At 44.8% G+C, this 22,413-nt stretch overlaps 1 protein-coding gene across 3 annotated transcripts in view; it reads left to right on the top strand.

Moving 5' to 3' along the window:
• CADPS (calcium dependent secretion activator) overlaps positions 1–22,166 on the top strand; it is a 414,447-nt gene extending 392,281 nt beyond the window's left edge. For all 3 annotated transcript variants that reach the window (XM_072941600.1, XM_072941599.1, XM_072941598.1), the window contains 2 exons: positions 17,460–17,564; positions 20,929–22,166. In XM_072941600.1, the coding sequence (XP_072797701.1) occupies positions 17,460–17,564; positions 20,929–21,108 (285 nt within the window). In that variant the 3' untranslated portion in view covers positions 21,109–22,166. The remainder of the gene's footprint in view (positions 1–17,459; positions 17,565–20,928) is intronic.
• Positions 22,167–22,413: the final 247 nt, after the last annotated feature.

Genomic DNA, 22,413 nt, shown 5'->3' with positions numbered 1-22,413 from the left:
ATGCATTGTTTTCTAAAGAGTTTGTTTATTCAAAATATGTCTGTGCATTGTTTTCTAAAGAGTTTGTTTATTCAAAATATGTCTGCTTTAGGCATTCAGTTTTCTAAGTGAGTGGGGGCTCACGGGTAGCAGCTGAGGTCAGCACCGAACACGATTTAATGAAGCTCGCTCCTGCCTGTGGTTTCTGGACGCCACCAAAGAGCAGTGACCGCGCTGTGGCTCAGGGGGAATGGGGACGTGGACATGCTGGAATCCTTTTAAAGGCTCCCCACTTGGCTTACACAGCGTTAGAGACGTGGAGGCCTGTGTTGCGTTTGTTGCTGCACATCAGAAATGAATTTGGGCATTCGGCTTAAAGAGCTCGAGATGCACAAAGACGTGCCGTTAGGTGTTTAGCGCAGTCTTTGCAAGCGTGGCCAGGCAAGGGGGTTATCCGAAGAAACATGTAAATAACACAACCTGCTTGACAAAGGAAAAGAGTAAAATTAACCCGAGACATCCGTGGCGTAATACTGTCTTCTGGCCTCAGCTTTGCTTTTTATAACTTGAGACACACAGCCTCGTGGTCCAGCACAAGCAGCAGGAACTGGCTCAAAAAAAAAAATGGAAAAATTTTAAAAATCCCAAACCCAGGGCACCCTTCAGTCCCTAGGAAGGAACGCTGAATCAAGTCTTCAACTCCCCGCACAATATTATTATTACATCTAATGTGATCATAGCTAAATCATTGGCTTGGGCACAGCCCCCCCCCGCCCCCCATTCCCCCTCCTGTTTTTGGAGGGGGGAAGGGGGAAAGCATTGGGAGGGACGGGGGAAGCAAGCCAATCAAAGTTAAAATAAAGTCTCTTTCTAGCAAGACTACTGTCTATAACATGTTGTTCCTTATAGAAAGTGGGATATGGTGGCATTTGCTTGATTAACTTGCTCGACAAAAGTGACAGCTGCTGCGGGCGCCTGCGGATAAGCTGCACGGCGCAGTTCCGCCTTTGTACATCTGTCAGCAAAAAGGGAAGAATAAAGAGTGAAAAGAGACAAATTGGTCCCAAAAGACACTCCATTCAACTTCGGAGGTTTGCCCCATTCAGGCACTCGCTGTGCGCCTCAAGTACTGAGAGCTTATTCAATTTCATTCACTCTTTCGAATGAACCCACAAGTGTTTAATTTCTTATTCTGTCGCCTCAAAAAAAAGGGGGGGGTGTAGGGAAGGGGGAGGGAGCCTTGTGGACGGAAAGCATTAATGGCAAGGCAGGGGGATCCAGCCTGCACATATTAACTCATGGCTAATTTACAGTTTAACTCTTATGTGCTCAGGTCCAAGACCCATCTGAATGCTTCAATGGGGGGACCTGCCGCAGACGTCTCGTCTCCTGGCTGGTGGACCCAAAACCATCTGTGGATGGTCAGGGCACCCAGCCGGGTCGAGTGTGTGTCTTATGTTAGGACGATGGTCTGACGTTTCTGCCCTTTTTAGAGAAGAGATGGGGTGGCGGGCTCCCCAGGATAAACTTTGGGTAAGTGATCTGGCAAATGTGATTTTTTTCCCCCTCCCAGAAAGATCAAAAAAAAAATTAGAGTTACACTCAGTGAGAAGTAGTAAGAGGGGAATATGGTTTCCAGAGATTAAAAATAAAGCAAGAGGAAAGGGGGCCATTGGGAAGCAGAGCCCAGCTGTACGTGGTGAAAACACATGTTAACTTTGAAAAAGCAGCACTTTGTCTTTCTTTTCTTCATCATCGAGCCCCAGGCATCAGAACCTGTTTTCTGATCTCCTTTCTAGGGGCAGTCACTGTGCACCCCTAAATATTTCCTCCTAAGAGGTGAAATCTGACCAGTCCACCTGCCACGTTCTGCCCAATCTCCTGCCATCTTTTTCTCCTGCCTTCATGCGACTCTGGCTTCTCCTTGAAACCCAATGCTCCTGAACCAGCATCTGAGTGTTGTCCCATTGACTGCTTTTTGGAAACGTCCGTGCCGTCTCTGGCTCCTAAAACAATCATACCCTTTCCTTATGAGAAGTCATTCCGCATGGAGCCCAGGTTCCCTAAGCTGGCATAGATCTCATGTTATAACCACTTAGAGGCTTTGGAAAGGGGTTCTGAACCCAGTTATAGTTGTTGGCTTTTGTGGTCTCGGGACCCTGGGGCTCTGGACAGCGCCTTCTGGGTGATAGCTTAGTGAACTGTCATCATCTGCTTGGGAACTAGCTAGGTGATTTGACCTACAGCGTTTACCTGTTGACTTGAATGCTTTCCAGGGAATAACATGGAAACTATAGGAACGTACAGATCGTGGGGGTTTTTTGTGTGTGGTTTTATTTTTTTTTTAAATATTGAGAGTAGAGATTAAAACAACCTCAGTCCAGGAAAATAAGTCCCCGAGGTCAATGTGAATTTTCCTGCATAAGAACTTCAACTTTGACTCACAAGACTCTCATGAGTCATGACGAGAGAAAGTTTAATGTGTGCAAATTATGGAGTTAGCCTTAATGTGATTAACCAGCCCCGTTTGAAAAAGACAGAGTTGGCACCCCGCTTCATCTCTCTGTTCTGTACGTGAGCTACCACCCTTATTTTAGAGTCTGATTTCTATAATCACTTCTATATGGTATGCAAATGTCTGATTCAGTTGCTTACGTCAATCTGCTTGTGAATTAATGCAGCTAGCTCTACATGCACTTCCCTGGTCCTAAGGAGCAGTCAGGGGGTGCGCAGGTGCTGTTTGTGAGTAATCTGATTTCAGTTCATGGGACGAATCTCTCTCCTACCTCTGAAGTCCTTGTGTGTGTACCAGAGAATAGTTTTCAGATGAATTATTCCCGCTCTTCACATGGATAATAGGTGGTAGGATGTGCCACGAAAACTGGAATTTCGTTTTCGGCACAATTGAGCTGTAAGTGATTGAGATGACTTGAAAGTGGGAATTGGGATTGGAACTATACATTTTCTCAGAAACAGTGGGTTCCTTTGAGAGGACAGAGGCTGAAGGCATGGGGGTCCATTTTCTCAATGCACAGGGAGGCCCAGGACTAAATCCCCAACATATCCAGAGAAAAATAGGCCCCAGAAAAAGGTATTGTTAACGGTGGTGAGTTTGTTCACGTCCACACTGCACACCTGCCTTGGGCAGCCCAGGTGGCAGACCCAGCCTGGCTTGAAGCGGATTGGGGATTAATCACATTGGGCTCATTAGTTCTATCTCTTGGAAAAAGAAATAGCCTGAGAAAATCCAGGTACCTAAGAGAGCTTTTTCCTTTTCCCTTAAAGATCGCAGTTTCCTGAGTCCGCTTGCCGAAAGCTAGGTATCAGCTTCTGTCATTTGCTAAAACACTAAGTCCTGGACTCAAGTTTGTCCTGGTTTGTCGTGACAGGTCCTGCTGGTCAACCAGCTGTATTAGAAAACAGCTGGTGTTGGTCCCATGGTCCATCTTTCATTCAGGTTTGACCACTGCTTACATTTTTATTCAATTACTTAGATGTCCAGCAGTTTCAGAAGTCATGTTGTGTACAGGCAAGCACAGATCTCATTTTGATACCGAAATTGGATTCTTTCTTTCGGGACCGCGGGGCTTTGGAGGCTAATCAAGAGAGACAGAGGACAAAGGTATATTTCGCTGTTTGGGCACCTGAAGTTCAAAGGTGGGGGCATTTTGCGGGGAGTCAGGCCTCACTCTTCATTTAATTTGAAATGCAATAGGGCCTGGTGTTATAGGAGAAAAACAAAATCTGCATTTGGGGAGCCCATGGGCTTCATAGTTTCTGGAGAGTCAGAGCAGGAAAAATAGAGTGGACATTAAAAGCCAATTTATTACATACGGCTTAATGCATTTTCTTTTCTCTCTTTTTCATAGAGAACAAATTCCTGTAAATATGAGATGCTCTAGAAATGTAAAGTGGGGTTTAAAAAGTAACTATTTCTTGAGGTGGTTAGGAGAATTAAATGAGTTTAATCCATAGAAACTGCTCAGAATAGTGCCTGACACAGAAAAGGTGCTCACTAAATGTTTACTCGTTATTTTTTTATTATTGTTATTCGTTGTTACTAGGAATGTCACTATAAAATTTTTTTTTTCCCAAGTGGATTCAGGGGAACAGAAGTACCCTGAAAGACATTACTAGGTGGCTCATGGAAAGTGGTTCTTTAGTCAAATAGGTTTGGAAAATATGAAGCCAAGTTCAGTGGGTTTCTTGACTGCAGGACTTCTCAGAGCGTTTAATATGTTAAGGTAACCGCGTGACGCTGAATCACCCGTCTTCTTCAGACAGAGTATACAGAATGCGTAGACACATCACAAACACAGTCACAGCCCAGGGGAGAATGCAAAGCTGGAATAGTTTAAGCAAGTATCATTTTTGCTTCCTTTTTAAAAACTTGCAGTTAAATCCCTCTGGGTAGTCAGTGGTCCCGTCTGCATCTAGCCCCACCGATAGGATAAAATAGCAAACATTTCCCAGTAAAAGCCTCCCATTTTCCTCCTCCCAAACTTTGGAGCTGGAGGCCCAAGTGGGACTTTCCGTGCAGCTGGGAGGCTGCTGGTCTTTGATGCACACGTGTTCATTTCCTTATTGGCCATTGTTCTGCGCGTTCATCATGTTTTAGAAGGCATCCCACCGCCTCAAATCCATAAACTTCAGAACCACCTTGGATTTGAAAGGTGAAAAGCCCTAACTCAGAATTTCAAAACAAGTTCTGATCTTGGACAAAGAGAAGAGTAGCCTCCCTCCTGGAGCTTTCCCGTCCAAGTATCTGTCACCGTTTAAATAAATAAAAAGACACCAGCTCTTTCGCTTGGTCCGGCCGGGCTGGGAGCCTTGAGATAAGAGGTCAGTGGTGTGAGTTACTATGGTAATTGAGTAGTATCAGCAATAGTTTTGCTCTCCTGAGCATTAAAGCCCGTAATAATAGGCACACAACAGTGGTTAAAGCAAGCAGGTAGGATTACTGTGTTCTTTTGTCAGAAGTATATAATGTCTCGTAGTCAGTTTTAAAGACTTCTCAACCCTCAAACCCACCCCACCGTCACCTGCTGCGTAATTTTGTATACTTAATCTCCTGCCCTCAACTCCCAGATCTCTGCTAATTTGAGGCAAATGGGTATTTCTGACGTTAAATAGGGCAGCGAGGAAGCTCTGACCTAGAAAACCCGCATTCTGAAGCACCGAGAATATTCTTTCACCGATTTTGTTCAGAGGCTTTTGAATGACGAGGGGGAGGGAAAAAAAAAAAAAGCTCTCGCTGCCACGGGAGGTGGCAGCCTCCCCGAGGAAGGGTTTTTGCAGAACAAGAAAAAATAAAAAAGAAAGAAAGAAAGAAAGAAAAAGGAAAGAAAGAGGAACTCGGCGAGCATCCCCACTCCCAACTTCCCCCATAAAACTTGTCACTTCGCATCGCCATCCGCTACCCCAACAATAATCACTCGGTGCCTATTGCTAATTGCAAGCACAGCTGAGGCCCAGCGGGGGGCCCTTTGCACAGTCTCAGGCCTTTATACGAGACCCAATCTGTTGTATGGTACTTGTTCACACACAAAAAAATCTACCAGCAAAGGCAGAAAGAGGCAGAGTCACAGGTTTCTTGTAATCCCTCCGCCTCCCCGCTGACAGCCCGGCCCTAGAAGCATTCCTGGTTTTGTCCTCCGCTTTACAAAATCCGAAGTGACCTTAAGCTACGAGCATGTCAGCTTTTGAATGTCGACTCGCCGGCTCCTTCAGGTGCATTAAGGAGCGAGGGGGGGGTGGGGGGCTACATCTGGCTTCGGCGTGTCTGTTTGCAGCACCCCTGGGGCGAGCTGTGGCTTCCTGTAACATGTAAAATATGAGTGTGAACTCAGGGTTCATGGCAAGGAACAGGAGGTCATGCCTCCATTCAGTTCTAAGTAAAGAAACTGGGAGTTTGCAGATGTTTTTCTGTACGTGTAATGACACCAACCCCCCGCCCCCCGAGCCACCGAGCCACCGAGAGCCGTTTTTTTTTTTTCTTGATAAAATGTGCCACAATCAGTGTGCTACTTGCAGATTTATTCATATCAATTTTTGCGATTTATATATTCAGAGACAAGATTGCTATTTCGGCAACTTTATGTTGGATGTCGTGCGTTTGCGTCTCGAGAAGGAGGGAAAGAAGTATGGGGCGGGGAGGGTGGGCAGAGAAAGAAAAGAAATTAAGTCTGTTCCTCGGGCCACCAGCTGGGGTGTTGTCAAGGAGACAAAGCGTCCAACGGGAGGGTCCGTGTCCCTCTTTTGCCCAGCGGTCACTTCCTGCCCAGGCTTGGAGGTGGGAAATGTATAGCTTCTGGCCCAGAAGAAGGCCCATTCATGGCTCCTGTGAGGAGGTGCAGGCTTGGGGGCTTGGGGCGGTTGTCCCCTCGGTAGGTGAGGTCCAGGCCACCCGAAGAAAGGCCTTCCCATCCTCCCTCACGGTCAAGGACAGGCCCATGAAGGTCCTTGGCCTGGGCCCCCATGTGAGCCTGGCAGGGGGCACCCACCCCTTCCTGTCCACCTTGCCACCCTCTCAGCTGGGGAAGGAGATTAAGCCTCCTGTGAAGTTCCCGCTTGCAGAAATTTCTGTTTCCAGCCCAAAGCCTTGTACTGGATTTTCACCAGAGGAAGACATTGGTGGAGCAAACGCAGAGATTAATCCTCCTTACCCTGGGGAATAAATGCTCCTCAGTGGGGCAGTGTTAATTGCCGAGCTTGGTGCAAAGATCATTTTGAGGCATTTAAGAAATACATGATTTTTATGAGTATAACCGTTCCATGTAGGAGTTATTTCTCAGCAAAGGGCAAAAGCTTTGCCTGCCTCGCATTATTAGCCTAATTCTACTTAATTGTTTCCTAAAATAAGGGCTTCCTGAACACACATTCCAAACCGTAATAAATCTGCTGTTGGGGGAATTGATTCTGGATGGGGGAGCCGCTGCCCTTTGGGGCAGAGGGAACCGGGGTCTGGGGGAGCTGAGTGCTGCCTGATCAGATCTGGGCTGGGAACGTCGTGGGGCAGGCGGGAGGTCGGGAAGGGGACGGCGAGTCTCCGTGAGAACATATGAGGTGACGTGTCACGCAGTGTGAAAAATGCATCCTTTTTTTGCTGTTTGGACCCAGTCCTCTAGGAGGATTCTCTGTTCTCGTCTCTGGGCTTCATTTAATTCTGTTTCACAGATTTAGAAATGTTGGCCCCGTGGCATGTTTTAAATAAGCCCGATAAGTGACTGAGCAAATGCTCCCAGATTTTGTTCTTTGTTCGTCGCAGTCTCAGTACTCGGCCTGGAGGAATTGTCTCCGTCCTGGTATTAAATGGAAGTCCCAAGATTCCTCATGCACGTCTTTTTTTTTGGCTTTTGTGAAACACAGTTAGGTGTTCCAGATTAGAATATGTCCTTTGCTACATAGCCATGCTCTCTCTCAAGCAGCTTCCCTTTCAGTATGGAGAGCGATTTTTCATTTCCCTTCTTTTCGTTTTAATTGTGGTAAAATTGATCAGGTTAACCGTTTCAGAGGGTACAGTTCAGTAGCGTTGCGTGCATTCCCACTGTCGTGCAACCAGTCTCCAAAACTGGAGGTTTTCATCCAGTGCTTTTCATCTTGCAAAACTGAAAGTCTATATGCATTAAACCATAGCTCCCCATTCCCCCTTCCACCGCCCCTGGCAACCACCCTTCTTTGTTCTATGAAGTTGACTATTCTAGAAACCTTATAGAAGTGCACTCATATCGTATTTGTGTTGTTTCACTGGCTTATGTTACTCAGCATAGTATCTTCAAGGTTCCTCTATGTTACAGCGTGTGACGGGGTTTCCTTCCTTTTTAAGGCTGAATAATGTTCCATCGTGTATATATACCACTTTTTGTTTATCCCTTTCTATGTCAATAGACACTTGAGTTGCTTCCACCTCTTGGCTGTTGCGAATAGTGCTGCTATGAACATGGGCGTGCAAATATCCCTTCAAGATCCTGTCAGTTTCTTTGCACCTATACTCATAACGGAACTGCTGGATCGCCCTCTTTTTCGAATAGCATTTACTCAAGTTGTGGAAATGGTAGAAGAGGGGTATTCGAGTATAAGCTGAGACAGCCTTCACAGTTGAAAATTCACTTGGGCGCCTCCACTTTCCCATCACAGGCCTTCCTGTTTTTAAGTTAATATCAACGAGCTGATCTTTGATTTCGTTTTCTCATTCAGAGATGGTCAACTTTCCAGCAATATCTTAGCCTTGTGGAGGCTGTCCCACCTCCTTGCAGGTGACCACACTGAGACATGGGCTGGATACAAGGGGACTGGCGGCTTGTTGGGTTTCGCACAGTCTAATCGATTCAGAAGCGACAAACTTGTTTCTGATCTGGCTTTGGGTAGCTTGGCTAGCTTACGGAGATTACCAGCAAGTTCATCAAACCATTAAAAAAAAAAATTTCTTCCAAAGAGAGGTCCTTGTGTAGCCCATATAAGCTAAGCTTTGAGTTAACTCTCCTGCTGCCTAATTTGCTTTCAGAAAGGATCCTTCAGGACTCTGACTTCCCTTGTGTTCTCTCCCAGGCACCTAACAGAGATGGGCCTGACCTGGTTAGAAGGCTGCCGTGCATTACATCAGGGGTCCAAGTACGGGTTCCTTGTCTTGAGTGTCCATTTGAAATGTCACGGCTAAAGGCACCCGTTGTTGGCGCTTTCTCCGCATCGCAGCTGTAGAGAGTTGAAATTTGCTCTTGAATAGATGACTGCCTTATTTTAATAAAAGAATATTAAGGTATCATTTAGGCCCTTTCTCAGGAGGTTGAAATCAAAGTGCTCCCAAGTGTTAGGGTCTGTACACGTTCCTGTAGAAGAAGCAAACATTTTAAGCAGTAACCATTTAAATCAAAGTTTTAAAATATAATTATTTTGTTTGCACTGCATCTTCCTTGTGAAAAGAAGCTCAAGATGAAAGGGTAGCGGGGGCTCTCAGCCCTGAGTTGTGGGTAACGATGACCTCTGGATCATCCATGATCCTCTGGATCCACGGTTTCAGCAACATGCCTCTGACTTCCCATCAGTCTGGATTTCACCAGACTCGGGGGAGTTGCTATTCCAGAGTTTAGACTCTTGAGAAGCCACAGAACTAAGACAGCTTCACAAAGACGTTGATGAAATGGATTTTAGGCACCTAGGGAATTACAGATGTTAAAAACAAAAACAAAAACAACATACCTCCAGCTCAAAAAAGACATTTGAGACAGCCTGGAAGGTCATCCTGGTTAGCTGTACCCTCTGATTTTGGTGTCCGGCTATTTTTAGTGTCTTTGTGCTCTTGGCTGGGCGTCCTGACGCTGTGAATGGGAACTACCTATTTCTAGGAGCAGTTGTCTCGGTGGATCAAAGCTTTGAATTATAGTAGCGCTCGAGGAAGGCCAGAGATTGTATCTTTCACCTATGTCCCCATTTTTTTTTTTAAGTACTCAGGTGATAGGCCCTTTTAGAAAGTTTTATTCCCCTTGGGGACCTCTGACAAACCCTAAAACTTGTATGCAATGCTTTAGTGCTTGCCTACTTGGCACAGACGTCCTGAACATGCCAAGATTTCTTCGTCAAACCCTCTCTGAGTCTGGATTAGAACACCAGAGACCACCAGATCCCTCCCTATGCTTAGCCCCAAGAGACCCATGAGGCTGTGGAATCGTGGCTGAGGCTAACAAAGCTACAGGACTTTGGCAGAAGCACAGAGAAACCCTCCGTGATGTTGTTCACATGCTCTTAAATTACCCAAATTGTAAGGAAGAAATATGCATTGAAAGCTGCAAATGTAAACGATTTCATTACAGTATTTCAATACAGCAATTTAAAGAGGTTGTGGGGTTTTTTTTTTTTTCCCCAACGAATAATAACCCATGTTTGTCACCAAAAGTAAAGTGAAGAACTTAGTCACAGGGGTGTGGTCAAGGTATTATCTTCCCCTTTGACTCCTTGCCAACAACAACAAAAAATGTCCTTTCTTCATTAGACACCCCAGGCAAGTTGCCTCTGAGACAGTTCCTCTCATGTACAGCTGTGTCGAGTTGGAGAGGGTACTTTCCAAAGAAAAGATCAAAATCGTCCAGCTTTCACTGTGCTTCTTCAGTCCAGAAATACAGGTCAGTTACCAGGAGGTTACAAATTACCTGTTTGCGTAGACATCTTTGGAAGCGTGGAAGCTGCTCAGAAGGTTTTGCACAACCCTGAATAGCTCGCACTTGGAGAGATATTATCTCTTATTTGTGAAGCAGGGTAAGATAACATGGCTTAGATAATAACAGCTAACACTTAATACGGGCCTATTGTAAGCACGCCACACATTTTAACTCATTTAATCTGCACAAGCCTAAGTGGTTTTTATTATCATCCCCATTTAGCAGATGAGCAAACTGAGGCACAGGGAGGTTAAAGGATTCATCAAGATTCAAACACAGGACAGGCTTGATTCAAATCCATTCTCTTAGCCACTGGGCTGTACCGCCTGTCAGTTTCTTGAGTCCAGGCTCCATCACTTGCTAACCGCTAGATCATTTGACTTCTCTGAGCCTCAGTTTCCTCTTCTCTGAAGTGAGACCATAGATGATAATAAAGGCTCAACTGTTTCAACTTTAGCCATGAACTGCCCAGGCATTTAGTGCTCTGCCTGCCTGGTAGACATAGCATGAATATGCTAGTTTCAAAGGAAATAAATATATTTGGAAATGAGCCAACCATAGAACTCAGATCCTTGTGAATTTCAACTATCATTCATGCTTAGGCTCTGCTGGACTGAGTCACAGATTTTAATCAAAGAAGGTATATGAAGATCTGTGTTTGTGCATGGTGTGGCTGTTGGTCCTTAGGCTAAGAACATAATCTCTAAAAGAGCTCAATTTCACCATATTGGGCTAAATATTACCTTTTGCTATAGGCATAGGGCAGCACGCCTTGTTCAGCATGTGTGTGTCTGTGTGTGCGTTTTGCTGAAAGAGATACACTGCAGTATGTGTGTTAGACTTCAATACAAGTTCTTCTTTAAAAGAAAAAAGCAACACAAGAGCTGAGTTTTGAGCTAGACTACTTTCTTTGGATTCATGACTCTGCCTCAAATTGTTTCTCTTACAGCACTTTCTGATGACATCTCCTTTCATTTAACATGAAACCGTATTTCCCCAGGGCTCTATTTTACTCTCCCTGTTCACCAAGAATTGTAAAGCTGATGATGTATCATTTTTCAGAGCTGAACTTTTGATCAATGTCATAACTTTTGTATCTCTAAAAGTCTGTTAGGAAAATTCAATCCATTGTGACAAAGGCAATTTTTTCTAGTTGTGTGGCTCTTTGAAAACGCTAACTGCCGACAGTGAGAATTTCCTCTCAGTAGCAATTGCTGAGTTATGAACCTAAAAGAAAATAAGAAGAGTTTAGGTAGGGCTACAGGGGAACATTACCGATATGCTGATGCTAGCTGAGAAATGGCATTCTTGCCCTGGTCCAACTTTCTCAAGTCATTTCCCTTGTCAGCAATGACTGTCTCTCATCCATTAGTTCGTTAAGGCTGGTGAGTGGTTTTCCATGGGAAAACCCATAATTTCCCCAAGCACACTCTGCTTAGCAACTCTCTAAGCTCATAAAAAGTAGAATCTTTTCAACACCAAGCCAAGCTCGGGCTCTGGGGTAGACAGGTTCAACAGCATTATCCTACCCACACCCTTCTCCTTTGAGAAGTTCAGAGCTGAATGACTTTGCTGAAAAGGCACCTGGATGCCAGAGGTGTTTCTACACAAGCAAGCCGTTGCTTTTTGAAATTTGGGAGCTGAACGTGACAAGTCATACGGACCTAGTGGTAAATAACCAGCTTGAAGCCTGTCCCACCACAGGCTACCTAGTGAACCTACCCACGTGCCTTTTTCTCCTCTGCAAAACGGGGCTGTTCATACTGTTGCTACTCTTAAGTGTTCAGCTGGATGATGCAATTAGATAATTCTTGTCAGATGCTGTGCACAGTGCTTGTACATTGTAAGGACTCGGTGTTCAGTGCATTGGTAACTATTTTTATTAATGTTGCATGTGGTGTGTGTGTGTGTGTGTGTGTGTGTGTAATCCTGGACGTACTGTTGTCCTTTGCTAAAAACCGTAGACTCTAAAGTCTTCCAGAGTGGTCTAGTCTGATGGGGGGGTTGTGTAAGTTGAGGGAACATGTTGTCCTTGTAATTAGCCAGTCTGATACCGCACTGAATAGTTCTGCCTCCTTTTCAGCCTCTGTTCCTTGCTTCCATTGCCACTCGTGGATGCGACATGGCTGGCTCTGAAAACAAATGAATCGTGAATAGTAAGGTCCCTTTAGGACATCGAATTAACATCAAGATGGGGGGAAGGGTCTGGGAGTTTAGACTCATCTAGGGGGCTACGATGGTGGAGGCGTAAAGGCAGCAGCAATAGCAGTGGTCACACTCTGTCCTGCTGATGAGGGATTATCCAAACCCAAGTGAAAGTCCATTCTCTGTGAACCCGATGTTGTCCGGTGAGGTGTGAATTATTCATCCTATCTCACAATCCTGCAGCACTACCAGGGGATAGAATTCCCCGGGGGAACAACGAACCCAGAGGTGCGGACTAGGAAGAGGTGAATGAATCACTTCTTAGTTGCAGAATTTAAGGGGGAGCCAAAAAGACGGTTATTGAGATAAGTATTTTAATATGGTTTAAAAAATCAAAATGAATGCCAAAAAAAAAATCCGTGAGACATAAAATATGAAAATACTAATTAAAGGCTGCATCCAATCCTGCACTTGTAAGATCTTGCCTCATCCTAATCCTAGCTGGAGTGAACCCCCACGTTATAGAAGAGACACGTTATGTATAAGAATTTCCCTGCATGAAGTCGGAGTAGTTGCAGGGCAAAATGTGGGACCCGAGTGGATCTGCATGTTAATTATCTAAGCATCGACTGGAAATGAATCAAGAAGATTCTTCCGTATTGTATGTTTAAAGGATGCGTGTTGTGTTTCTGAGAGCAAGATAACAACAGTGGCTAGATTTTATTGAGCGCTTACTATGTGACGGTCACTCTGCTAAATACTTTCCCTAATTGTCTCTTTTAATGCTCGCAGTAATCCTATGAAGTAGGTACTGGTATTAACCCCAAGAGGAGACTAAGGGTCAGAGAGTTAAGTAGCTTGCTCGAGGTTATCCAGTTAATAAGTAGCCAACCCCAGCTGAAGCTGTAATGTAGCCACACAGGGTTTGAAAAAAATCACTCAGTATTTGTCTGAATCCTTTTAATCCAATATTTAAGTCTAGGTCCATACAGTTTCAAATGTGTATAATGCACCGAGGGTGGTTTTTCTAGGTTTGGGTGGGGACCTGACACGAAACAGCTCTACAGTGGAATGGCTTTGCTAAGAGCTGGCCGTGTCCTGGAAGACTTACGCTTGAGATTCTGGAGATCCTCCAGCAGGAATCATTTCTTCTCCCAGAGCATGGCTTTCTCTCATCCTGTGCCCTGCTTTCTTCCTTTCTTTGCCGCATTTCTTAGGTTGAGAAAGAGAGAATAGATGGTGACGGTGATGATGGCGAAGATGTTAGGGGTCATGGTGACAATTGTGATGATGGTGGTCGTGATGATGATGGTGGTAGCTAAATTTATTGAGGTCTGATTATGTGCCAAGGACTATGACGTGCACTTTTGTAGCACTACTTCATTTAGTCCTCAAAAAGCCCGTGAAAGCCTGATTAATTCCCATTCGCGGATCAGGAAACTGAGTCTCTGAGAATGTAAAGTAACTTGCCCAAGATCACAAGCCCAGGTGACAGTCAGGTGAGGCCTGTGCTCTTAACGACTATGTTGTGGAAAGAAAGAAAGGAGAATTAAATGGCAGAATTTTACATCATCTTTCCACGTTCTCTTAATCACAGCTTCCAGATCTGGTTGTAGCTACTCAAGAAGTTTTCAGCTTTCCAAGGACCCGAATTACCCTGCGGGCCCTAGCTGTGATGGGCATCCTTTTGGCTTCCAGCTCTAAACCTTTGCAGAATTCTCCCCAGAGAACATACTTTAGAGGTGCCCAGGGTCCTGGGGATTTTATGTCTCAAGGGATTTTATAGAATTAAAGTAACCTTATATGAGAAGTTTCCAATTACTATACCTGAATTCAGGCAGGACAGCCAAGGAGTTCTGATTGTACTGAAATACTTACTATATTTCATCAGTTTCTAGTTCGAAGCGTTTAGTGTGCATTTCACCAAAATTTAAGTGCCCAGGTGTCAGGATATCTCTGGAAAAGGCGTATCTGAGCCAAAGACAAAACAAAATGGGGAGAAGTTAAAATGTTTTATGAATTTCCCCTTTTGAAGAATCATAACAAATCTGCTGTATTCGCATCGATCTCAAATAAAGCAAACCTGATTAATAAGCACTGTGAACTGCACGAGGAGAGGCAGGAACAACCCAGACAGCCAGTAATGTGCCGGTAAAATGTTTTCACGACTGGCGTTCTGGGAGGGAGAATGCCCTGGTCTGTGGCATTTGCCAGTCTCCGTGGGGTAAAACCTCCCCGTAAGGCTTATTTCTGGCTATCAGTGTGATATCCCTGAGTGTAGAGGTGGGCAGAGACCCCCAAGATCAACTCTCAGGCCCAGCACACGATTACGCCCTCCTAGGGGGGAGTAATCAGGTGCTCAGCTGTTTCACTCCAGTCCCTAATCCTGGAAAGCTGCCACTTCCGGATTCACTAGCTGTGTGCCCTTGGGCAAGTCTCTTCAGCTCTCTGGGCCTTTGTTTCCTCCTCTACAGAGGATGCTGTGGAAGGCCCCTTTCACCTCTCACATTTTAAAGTTCTCGAAGGCAGCGACTCCTGCTTTCTCCAACATCCAAGTGCCTTTAAGCGCCTTTCTGGGAAACCAAGTTAGCACTGTGCATCAGCCAAAAGTGCCTCCAATTCCATCTACTGAGCATAAGGTTTGGAAAGGAGTGACTTACTCCCTTTGCCTCTTTCCATGTGTAGCCAATGGGGCATCATACATTTTTGACACTTTTTTGCTAGATGTGAGATCCAGGAGGAAAAGCATGGATGTTCCAGGGCTTTCTTGTTCTCCTGGGGTGGGAATCTGTGAGTGTGATGAACTGATCCATCGCTGTGCGCATTTCCTACCTCCCTACCCTTTCGGCAGCGGAGGACGAATACTGACAGTGTTCTCCCCTTTCCTTGGTGTTTTGTACTATCCAGAAGCCATTTATAAGAATGGGAACTACTTATATCAGATGGGGAGTTCGTTAGTCTTACCCCCCCACCCCCACCCAGAAAGGTGGCATGTCTCTCAGCGAAGAGAAAAAGGCACGTTGCACAAGGCTTGCTGGCAGGGATAGAAGCCAGCGTCGGTTTGCCTGTTGTCACAGCCAAAGCAAAATGTCACCTCTGCCTAGAAGCCAGAGTGCCACATTCCTCTTTTGTGTCCCTGAGATGCACCCATCATGAGGCCCTCAGTCTTGTAGGTTTGGCCAGGAGGTCACCCGGGTTCCTTGAAGGTCAGTTTCCAACCCCAGGAGGCGGGGGGATGTGCATTGCTCATGACTCTCAAAACAGATTGTTTGAGCCCCCGATTGCATGTGGATAAAGCCAGGAAACGTGGAGTTTGAGGCCTGGGGTGAACACAAGAGAGCCCCCCACTATTGCTGAGAGTAAGTAAGGACTGTGAAAACACCCGTGATCCCGTCCTGTTCCTGGCCCTGGCCCTTTTCTTAACAAACCCAGATGCAGTGATGACAAGAGCTCCAGAATCCCAAGGCAGGAGGTGCCGAAAACACCCCCGAATAATCACAACCGCCCCCCCCCAAAAAAAAAGTTTCAGGGGAATGTTCTCACTCCTCGAGGGGAAAACCTGTCGGCGCCTGGGGCAGTCTGACCAGGACAAGCCCCCTCCCGGCATGGAGTGAAGTGCAGATAATCAAGAAAAAAGTCCTCCCCCCACCCCAGCTCCCTTGGGGAGGGGACAGAAGGTTCCTGAAACTGACAGTTTCGCCTCGATGATCTTTAAAAGAGCAGAAGTTGGCTGTGAGGCTGCAGTGCCGCCTTGATTGGGGTGGTGTGGTCTCTTGGCGGCTGGGCTCCAAGGAGAGCCACAGTTGTCTCTGATGAGGGAAGAGCCTAGAAATGAAAAGATTGCAAAGAGGGCTTCTGAACGCCATGGCTGAGACTCTGTCGTTCCTTGCAAGGTGAAACTTGGCAGTCCTGCCTTGCAAGTAAAAACCCAAATTAATTTTTTTTTTTGAAGAAATTAAGTCAGAAACGAGGCTTCGGAAAAACTGTGAGTGTTAGGCATAAACTGATTTTGGATGATCTTTAGGTGAGAAAGGGTGGAGTTACCATCAGAAACATGTTTTTATTTATGCTTTTAAAATCTCCACTGGTGTGCGTGCGCGTGTCGGTTAGCAGGAGAGTGTGCCCCGTTTCCATCCCCTAACAACGTCTTCTTTTTAACATCTTCTCTGTGCGCGGTTCACATCCACGCCCTCTAAGTAAATATCTAGGTCCCCCACACCTTTTCATTTTATTTGTAAATTGTTTGGTATGAGCGGCAATGCGTAATGAAACCTGGTGAAGTTGAAAAGATTAGATTTTTTTTTTCCGTCCTGACACTTCATAACACTGTTCATATGTCTCCGAGTGAAATTTATGAATATATGAGCAGTGCTGCAAAATTATACCGCACCAGAGACTTCCTGCACCACAGGGGTGACAGTCTAAAATGACACAGCTTCAAGCATTTTTCACAGACAAGAAGCAAAATTTAACCCCCTTAAGGGGAAGTATGATTTCAACAGCTTGAAATGAGCTCATTTGTAGATGGTTTTTTTCCCTCCCATCTTCCATAATTTTTTGGTGTTAAGATTAAAACAGATTGCACAGTCAACGTAAGGCCACATACGCTGCCCAGAGTATGATTTGGCCCTTAAAGAGAAACCCCGTTTCATTGTCTTTATCCAAATGCCGCAATAGGGTCAGTGAAGGCGGACTTTGCCCTCAATTCCCAAGGCTCTCAGCCTGATTCTCAGGACTGTCCTAAACAGACAGGGTCTGGATTTTTCAAAAGGTAAGTAGCAAGTGGCATCAGTTGAGTCAGTGGAGAAGCACCCATCGTCCTGGGCACCCGCGACAATGGCTTTAGGAAATCAGTGGTAACTTAAATCTCAACTGAGTAAAACTAACCAACAAAAAGGAGAATCAGAAGAGCGAGAGATGGTCGTTAGGGACTGGTTGTACCTGAGATGTGTATAAAGAGTTCTGCTTTAGATTCAAAGACCAAGCCGGTCTCTTTTTGGCTGATCTGGTACCTTGGGATTTTGTATCAATTGCTGGGCACAGTCTCCCTGCTCTCAAATTCTTCTTAACCGTTTTGTTTTCCTCTTGAAACAGAGCAGGGTGCTCACACGTGGCCTGTTCCCTCTCTGCTCTTTAAACGCTCCATGACGTGTTGGCTGGAGAACTTTTGTCTCTTTTTTTCAGCAATGGTACAACAGCTCCATGAACGTGATCTGTACCTGGTTGACGGACCGGATGGACTTACAGCTTCACATTTATCAGTTGAAAACACTAATTAGGATGGTAAAGGTAAAAGAAAACATAATGATTCTTCTTTGCAAATAGCTCCCTGAAATCCATTTCCTTGGCAAGATGCAGGACTTCCTTGACACAAAGGATATTAGTTTACGTATAAAACAAGATGATTCCTAAAACAGTTATCTTAGGTGAGAAAAACCTGATGAAATCACTTTGGGATGCATGGTTAATTTATTACTCAGACATCAAAGGGAAATTTAATTTAAAAAAAAAAAAGAAGTTGGTATTTTATCCAGACTAGAAAAATACTTTATGTATTTGCCATGTAAAAATAGACTTTCAAAAGTACCCTTGGCATTAGACTTTCAAAAGCTGGCTTTTGGGTACCACTATGCTAATCACATCAATTACCCATTTTGTGTATGGTTTAATTAAATAAAATTTTGCCACAATTAATTTAATAGAAATATTTACCTCCGGCTATTTCTAAATATGTCCTGTGATCATTATCAGGATGCAAATCAATATTGTTCTGGTAGTTAATTGAACTAGTTTCTCTTACAATGCGTGTATACAATCAAATGTAAAGGATCACAAAGGTGAGGTAACATACCCTGAACGCAGCTCTTTTCCCCTGTTCTTGTGTGTGTGCCTTGGACTAATGATAATTATTTCAGCGTGAAATCTCAGTGGTTTACATGAAATAATAAGATCCCAGAAGGGGGTAAATACGTTTTTGATCATTTCAGTTTCCATTTGATGCTTCACCATCGAGGGTTTGAAAACATGCGTGTGCAAAAATCTCATTCAAAGCACAAAGTCTTTTTAAAAATATTTTAACAGTGAAACGTAGCTGCATTTCCATTTCTGAACAGTTTGCCAGAAGTCCCCGCAACCCCCGGCCCCTGCTATTCCCCCACCCACCCCAATCCCGCCCCATTTCTTAGTCGCTTTCGGATTAGCACCATTTCATTGAAGGTGCCCCTCTACCCCAGTGCTGACTTAAAACCAATTACTGTTCCGTTGAGTGTAATTAAGGAGAATTATTATCATATGCATTTGATCTCACAAAGCGTCCGCCCAGGGAAGGTTAAGAGACAGCGGTGCACTGCAGCTCATAAAAAAAAGGAATGTATGTACTCGGACTATGCACCTAGCCTAATTTTCATGTTTTTTTAGTGTCAGTTCCTTAAGGCAAGCTCGCTAAACATTGCCTGACCACTTGAATTCCATTTTCTGGGCATAAATACTCTTTAGGGGAATTTTTTTTTTTCCATTTGACTCTTTCTGGGTAGACATGAAACGAAGACAATTCATTTTAATATTTTAAAATTCCTTCCCATTCCTTCCTGATATTCCCAGATTTTTGTCAAGACTGTTGGAATTACCGACATTTTATTAAGGAAAAATTGTGAGTCAGAGGAGAAGTGTATTCCTAGCCTTCTGTCAAAAACGACACAGACATGAGCCACAGGGAAGGGACACAGAAACGTCACTGCCAAAGGAACCCCTTCACTTTTGCCAGAAGTGGGCCTCGCTTAACTCGGGCCACCACACAGAGGGGTGGAGCAGAATTCACCCCCTCTTCACTCAGCACATGACCCAGAGGACTTCTTCTCGGGGGCAAACTCCCAGTGATAATTGGCTTTCTTTCCTGCCTTTACATCCACTCTGGTTATTCATCTGTTCATTCATTATTCAGCAAGCATTTATTCAGCCATCCAACATTAGGCTCATGTTAGTTGGGGCCCTCCTTGTGTATTACAAGACGGAGGATTGGAAAAAGCGACTCTACGTGGTCCTCAGACATTTAGAGGCTCCTGGGGAAACACGCTGCTCTGGAATTTGACAAAGAGGAGAATAGTCAAGTGATTTCTCCCTTTCTTTTTCCCAAAATATCCTGACAGTTGAGCCTAAATGACTGAAAAGTACAGACAAATCCAGTAAATCCTCGAGCTGTCTGGACTATGCTATACCTAGCATTTACCTAGCCTTCTACCCTCCCCGCTCCAGGGAAAGACACAGTTAAGGTGGCTACCTGGGAGAGCCCTGCAGCTTGGGCCATAGTTAAGATGCCCTTTTAATTTAGTGGCGAGACCAGATTACTATTTTTTCTAATCTTTTTTGTTGTTGTTGTTGTTGAAGTATAGTCAGTTTACAGTATTGTGTCAATTTCCCTAAACCAGATTACTTTTAAAGAGGGAAAGATCATGCTACGAATGATCAGCCTGGGACCATAGATGTAAACTGGCAAGGGGAACAGGTGGTCATCTTATCCAAAATCTTATGATATTATTGGACTTCACTGAGCAGAACAGCATTCGCTAGTTAATTCTGCCGTCATTCCCGCGTATGACCTTCAGGAGAGTTGACATTGCAATTGACACCAGGACTACATCAGATGGGCTACGAATGCCGTTGAAGTATGGTAGTGTCCCTTCCCGTGCCCCCTTAGCGAGTTTCCTGTACCAAGAGGAGACACAAACAGCAGAATCGGTAGCCGAAATGATATGCAGTGTGAGGAGAGGAGTCATAGTTAGAGAGAGACCTTTTTGCAACAAATGTTTTGTGAAGTAGACAACAGCCAGATGCTTCTGGTCATGTTCAGTTAACGCGAAGGGATTTCTAGAGAAACAGTCCCTGGGATACCTAAGGAAATCCAAGAGAAATCGCCTGAAGGAACAAAGGAAGAACTTGCCGTATAGTCATACCAAACCCCTGTGCTTGACAAAGAGCCAAGTTCCCTCCCTGAGACCAGGAAGTTGTGAACAGAATAGAGGCGCTTCTTTGCCGCGGAGACGAGAAGTGAGTCACATGCCCGCAACATTTTAATGAGGCATTAGCGCTCCGTCTTCCCCATGATTGTTGCTGCCCGTCTGAGGTTTTGTATACCAACATGCACACGTCTGTCTTGTGAACGAGGCAGAGGGATATGCAGTCACGAGCCTCGCAAATGCTTAAGAGCAGGCTGCAAAAGAACTCGCAAAATCCCATAATCACTTGATTCATTATTTATGTGCTATAGCTGTCTATCCTGTTATATTACACTAACCTCAGAGAAAGAACCAGACCAGAATGAAAACAAAAAAAAAGAAAAGAAAAGAAAAAAGAAAAAAAGAGGGAATCAAAACAATTATGGAACATTTCCCTGTACGGAACTGAATAAACACAAGCTTATGTTCTTTGCTTTGTCTCATCTAATACAGTTTATCCTGTCACAGTTTCTCATTTTCTGTCATTCACCACCTCTCAGTTTTCAGCACAAGTGAAATCTGAGAGCGTGGTGGCTTTTCACGTGACAGCGCGGGCCGCGTGACACTTAGCCGAGGTCGGTGTTCTCACACTTGCTCTGTGCCCTCTCCCTCCCCGCGTGGAGCCGAGATCTCCCTCATCATGGCATCTTTTCCCTCTTTAGAAAACCTATAGGGATTTCCGGTTGCAAGGGGTCCTGGACTCCACCTTGAACAGCAAGACCTACGAGACCATCCGGAACCGGCTCACTGTGGAGGAGGCCACGGCGTCCGTGAGCGAGGGTGGGGGCCTGCAGGGGATCAGCATGAAGGACAGCGACGAGGAGGACGAAGAGGACGACTAGAGCGCTCGGGCCCGGAGTCCCCTGGGGCAGAGTCCTGTAACCAATGCATGTCCTTAGTCTGTTAGTTAACCCCCTTAGGGAATTTTCTGTCAACGACCATGCCCATGAGATGTGTCCGGATAACAATTGCCGTTTTAGCTACATGGTCCCCAGATTAGCAAACGACCTACAACTCCACGATTTCCTGACTCCATGTCTCTCTGTTTACAAGCAATAGGGAGCACCATTCTTTAAATACCATTTATGGAGACTACATAGCTCAGTTGCCAGGTGTATCCCTGTTATCAGCAAAGTTCAATGATGCTTCATTAATGTGCTGTGTGTGCGTTGATGGTAGGTGGATGTGAGGGCAAATAAACCTAGTACTTTCTTTGTGTCCCGTCCGTGGGTGCCAGTGATGTAAATGAGTACAATAAACTAATTTAACTAAGACACGTAGATCTGCTTGGTTTTTCGAAAACCAAAAGGCAAAGGCTCCAACCACCAACTTTTGGCTCTATCTGTTCCCGGAGCACGGCAAAATGAACCCCCACCTGGTGTCCTTGTTAACCCATCCTTTTATTTATCCAGATAGTTAGCCGAAAAAGGATGGCTACATCCCAATGGAATGAGCGTCCAAATTGCCACGGCAAGGGCGAGCCTATACTTAATCACATCGAGTGCAGTTCAGAGCAACGGTCTTCTAGCAGAGTTTATCCTATTAAATGTTACGTTTTGCTCTTCTGTTTCGATAACCGTGGATGTAAAAACAAACAAACAAACAAAAAAACCCTGAATATTTAAATGATGACCCTAGACTATAAATGTGTTTATAATAAGATATGGATATTTCCTTCAGTAGATTGTAACCAGACTTTATTTTGTTCCACACTGTTTTTTATATCTGTCATGTACATTGCATTTTGATCTGTAACTGCATGACCCCAGGGTCCTCTGCAGAGCTGTTTCTTTCTGTGTAAAGTAGTGGCTCCATCTTGCTTTTGCCTTATATAAAGCCTACAGTTATGAAAGTGTGGGAAACTGTGGCTTCTCGAATAAATAACTCTTCACATGTCCTAGGAATACGGCTGAGCCTTTTTTTTTCCCTCTGTCTCCTTTGAAAGCCAGAACTGAAGCCCACGAAGCAGGAAGACATGGAAAACAGGAGGGAAGGAGTAATTTTCGTAGAGTGTTCTCGAAACCGTTGGAGTGGGTGGTGTTCAAACACTTGTCTCCACGAGAGACAGCCGAAAATTCCATTAATTCAGCCTCGACTAATTCAGAAACTGTGGGCATTTGGACATGTTGGGCAGATTACACTTGCAT

The sequence above is a fragment of the Vicugna pacos genome, chromosome 17 (assembly GCF_048564905.1).
Source record: "Vicugna pacos chromosome 17, VicPac4, whole genome shotgun sequence".
In the NCBI taxonomy this organism is placed as follows: domain Eukaryota; kingdom Metazoa; phylum Chordata; class Mammalia; order Artiodactyla; family Camelidae; genus Vicugna; species Vicugna pacos.
Note: the sequence above shows the minus strand (reverse complement) of the source record. Positions and strands in the feature narration are given on the sequence as shown.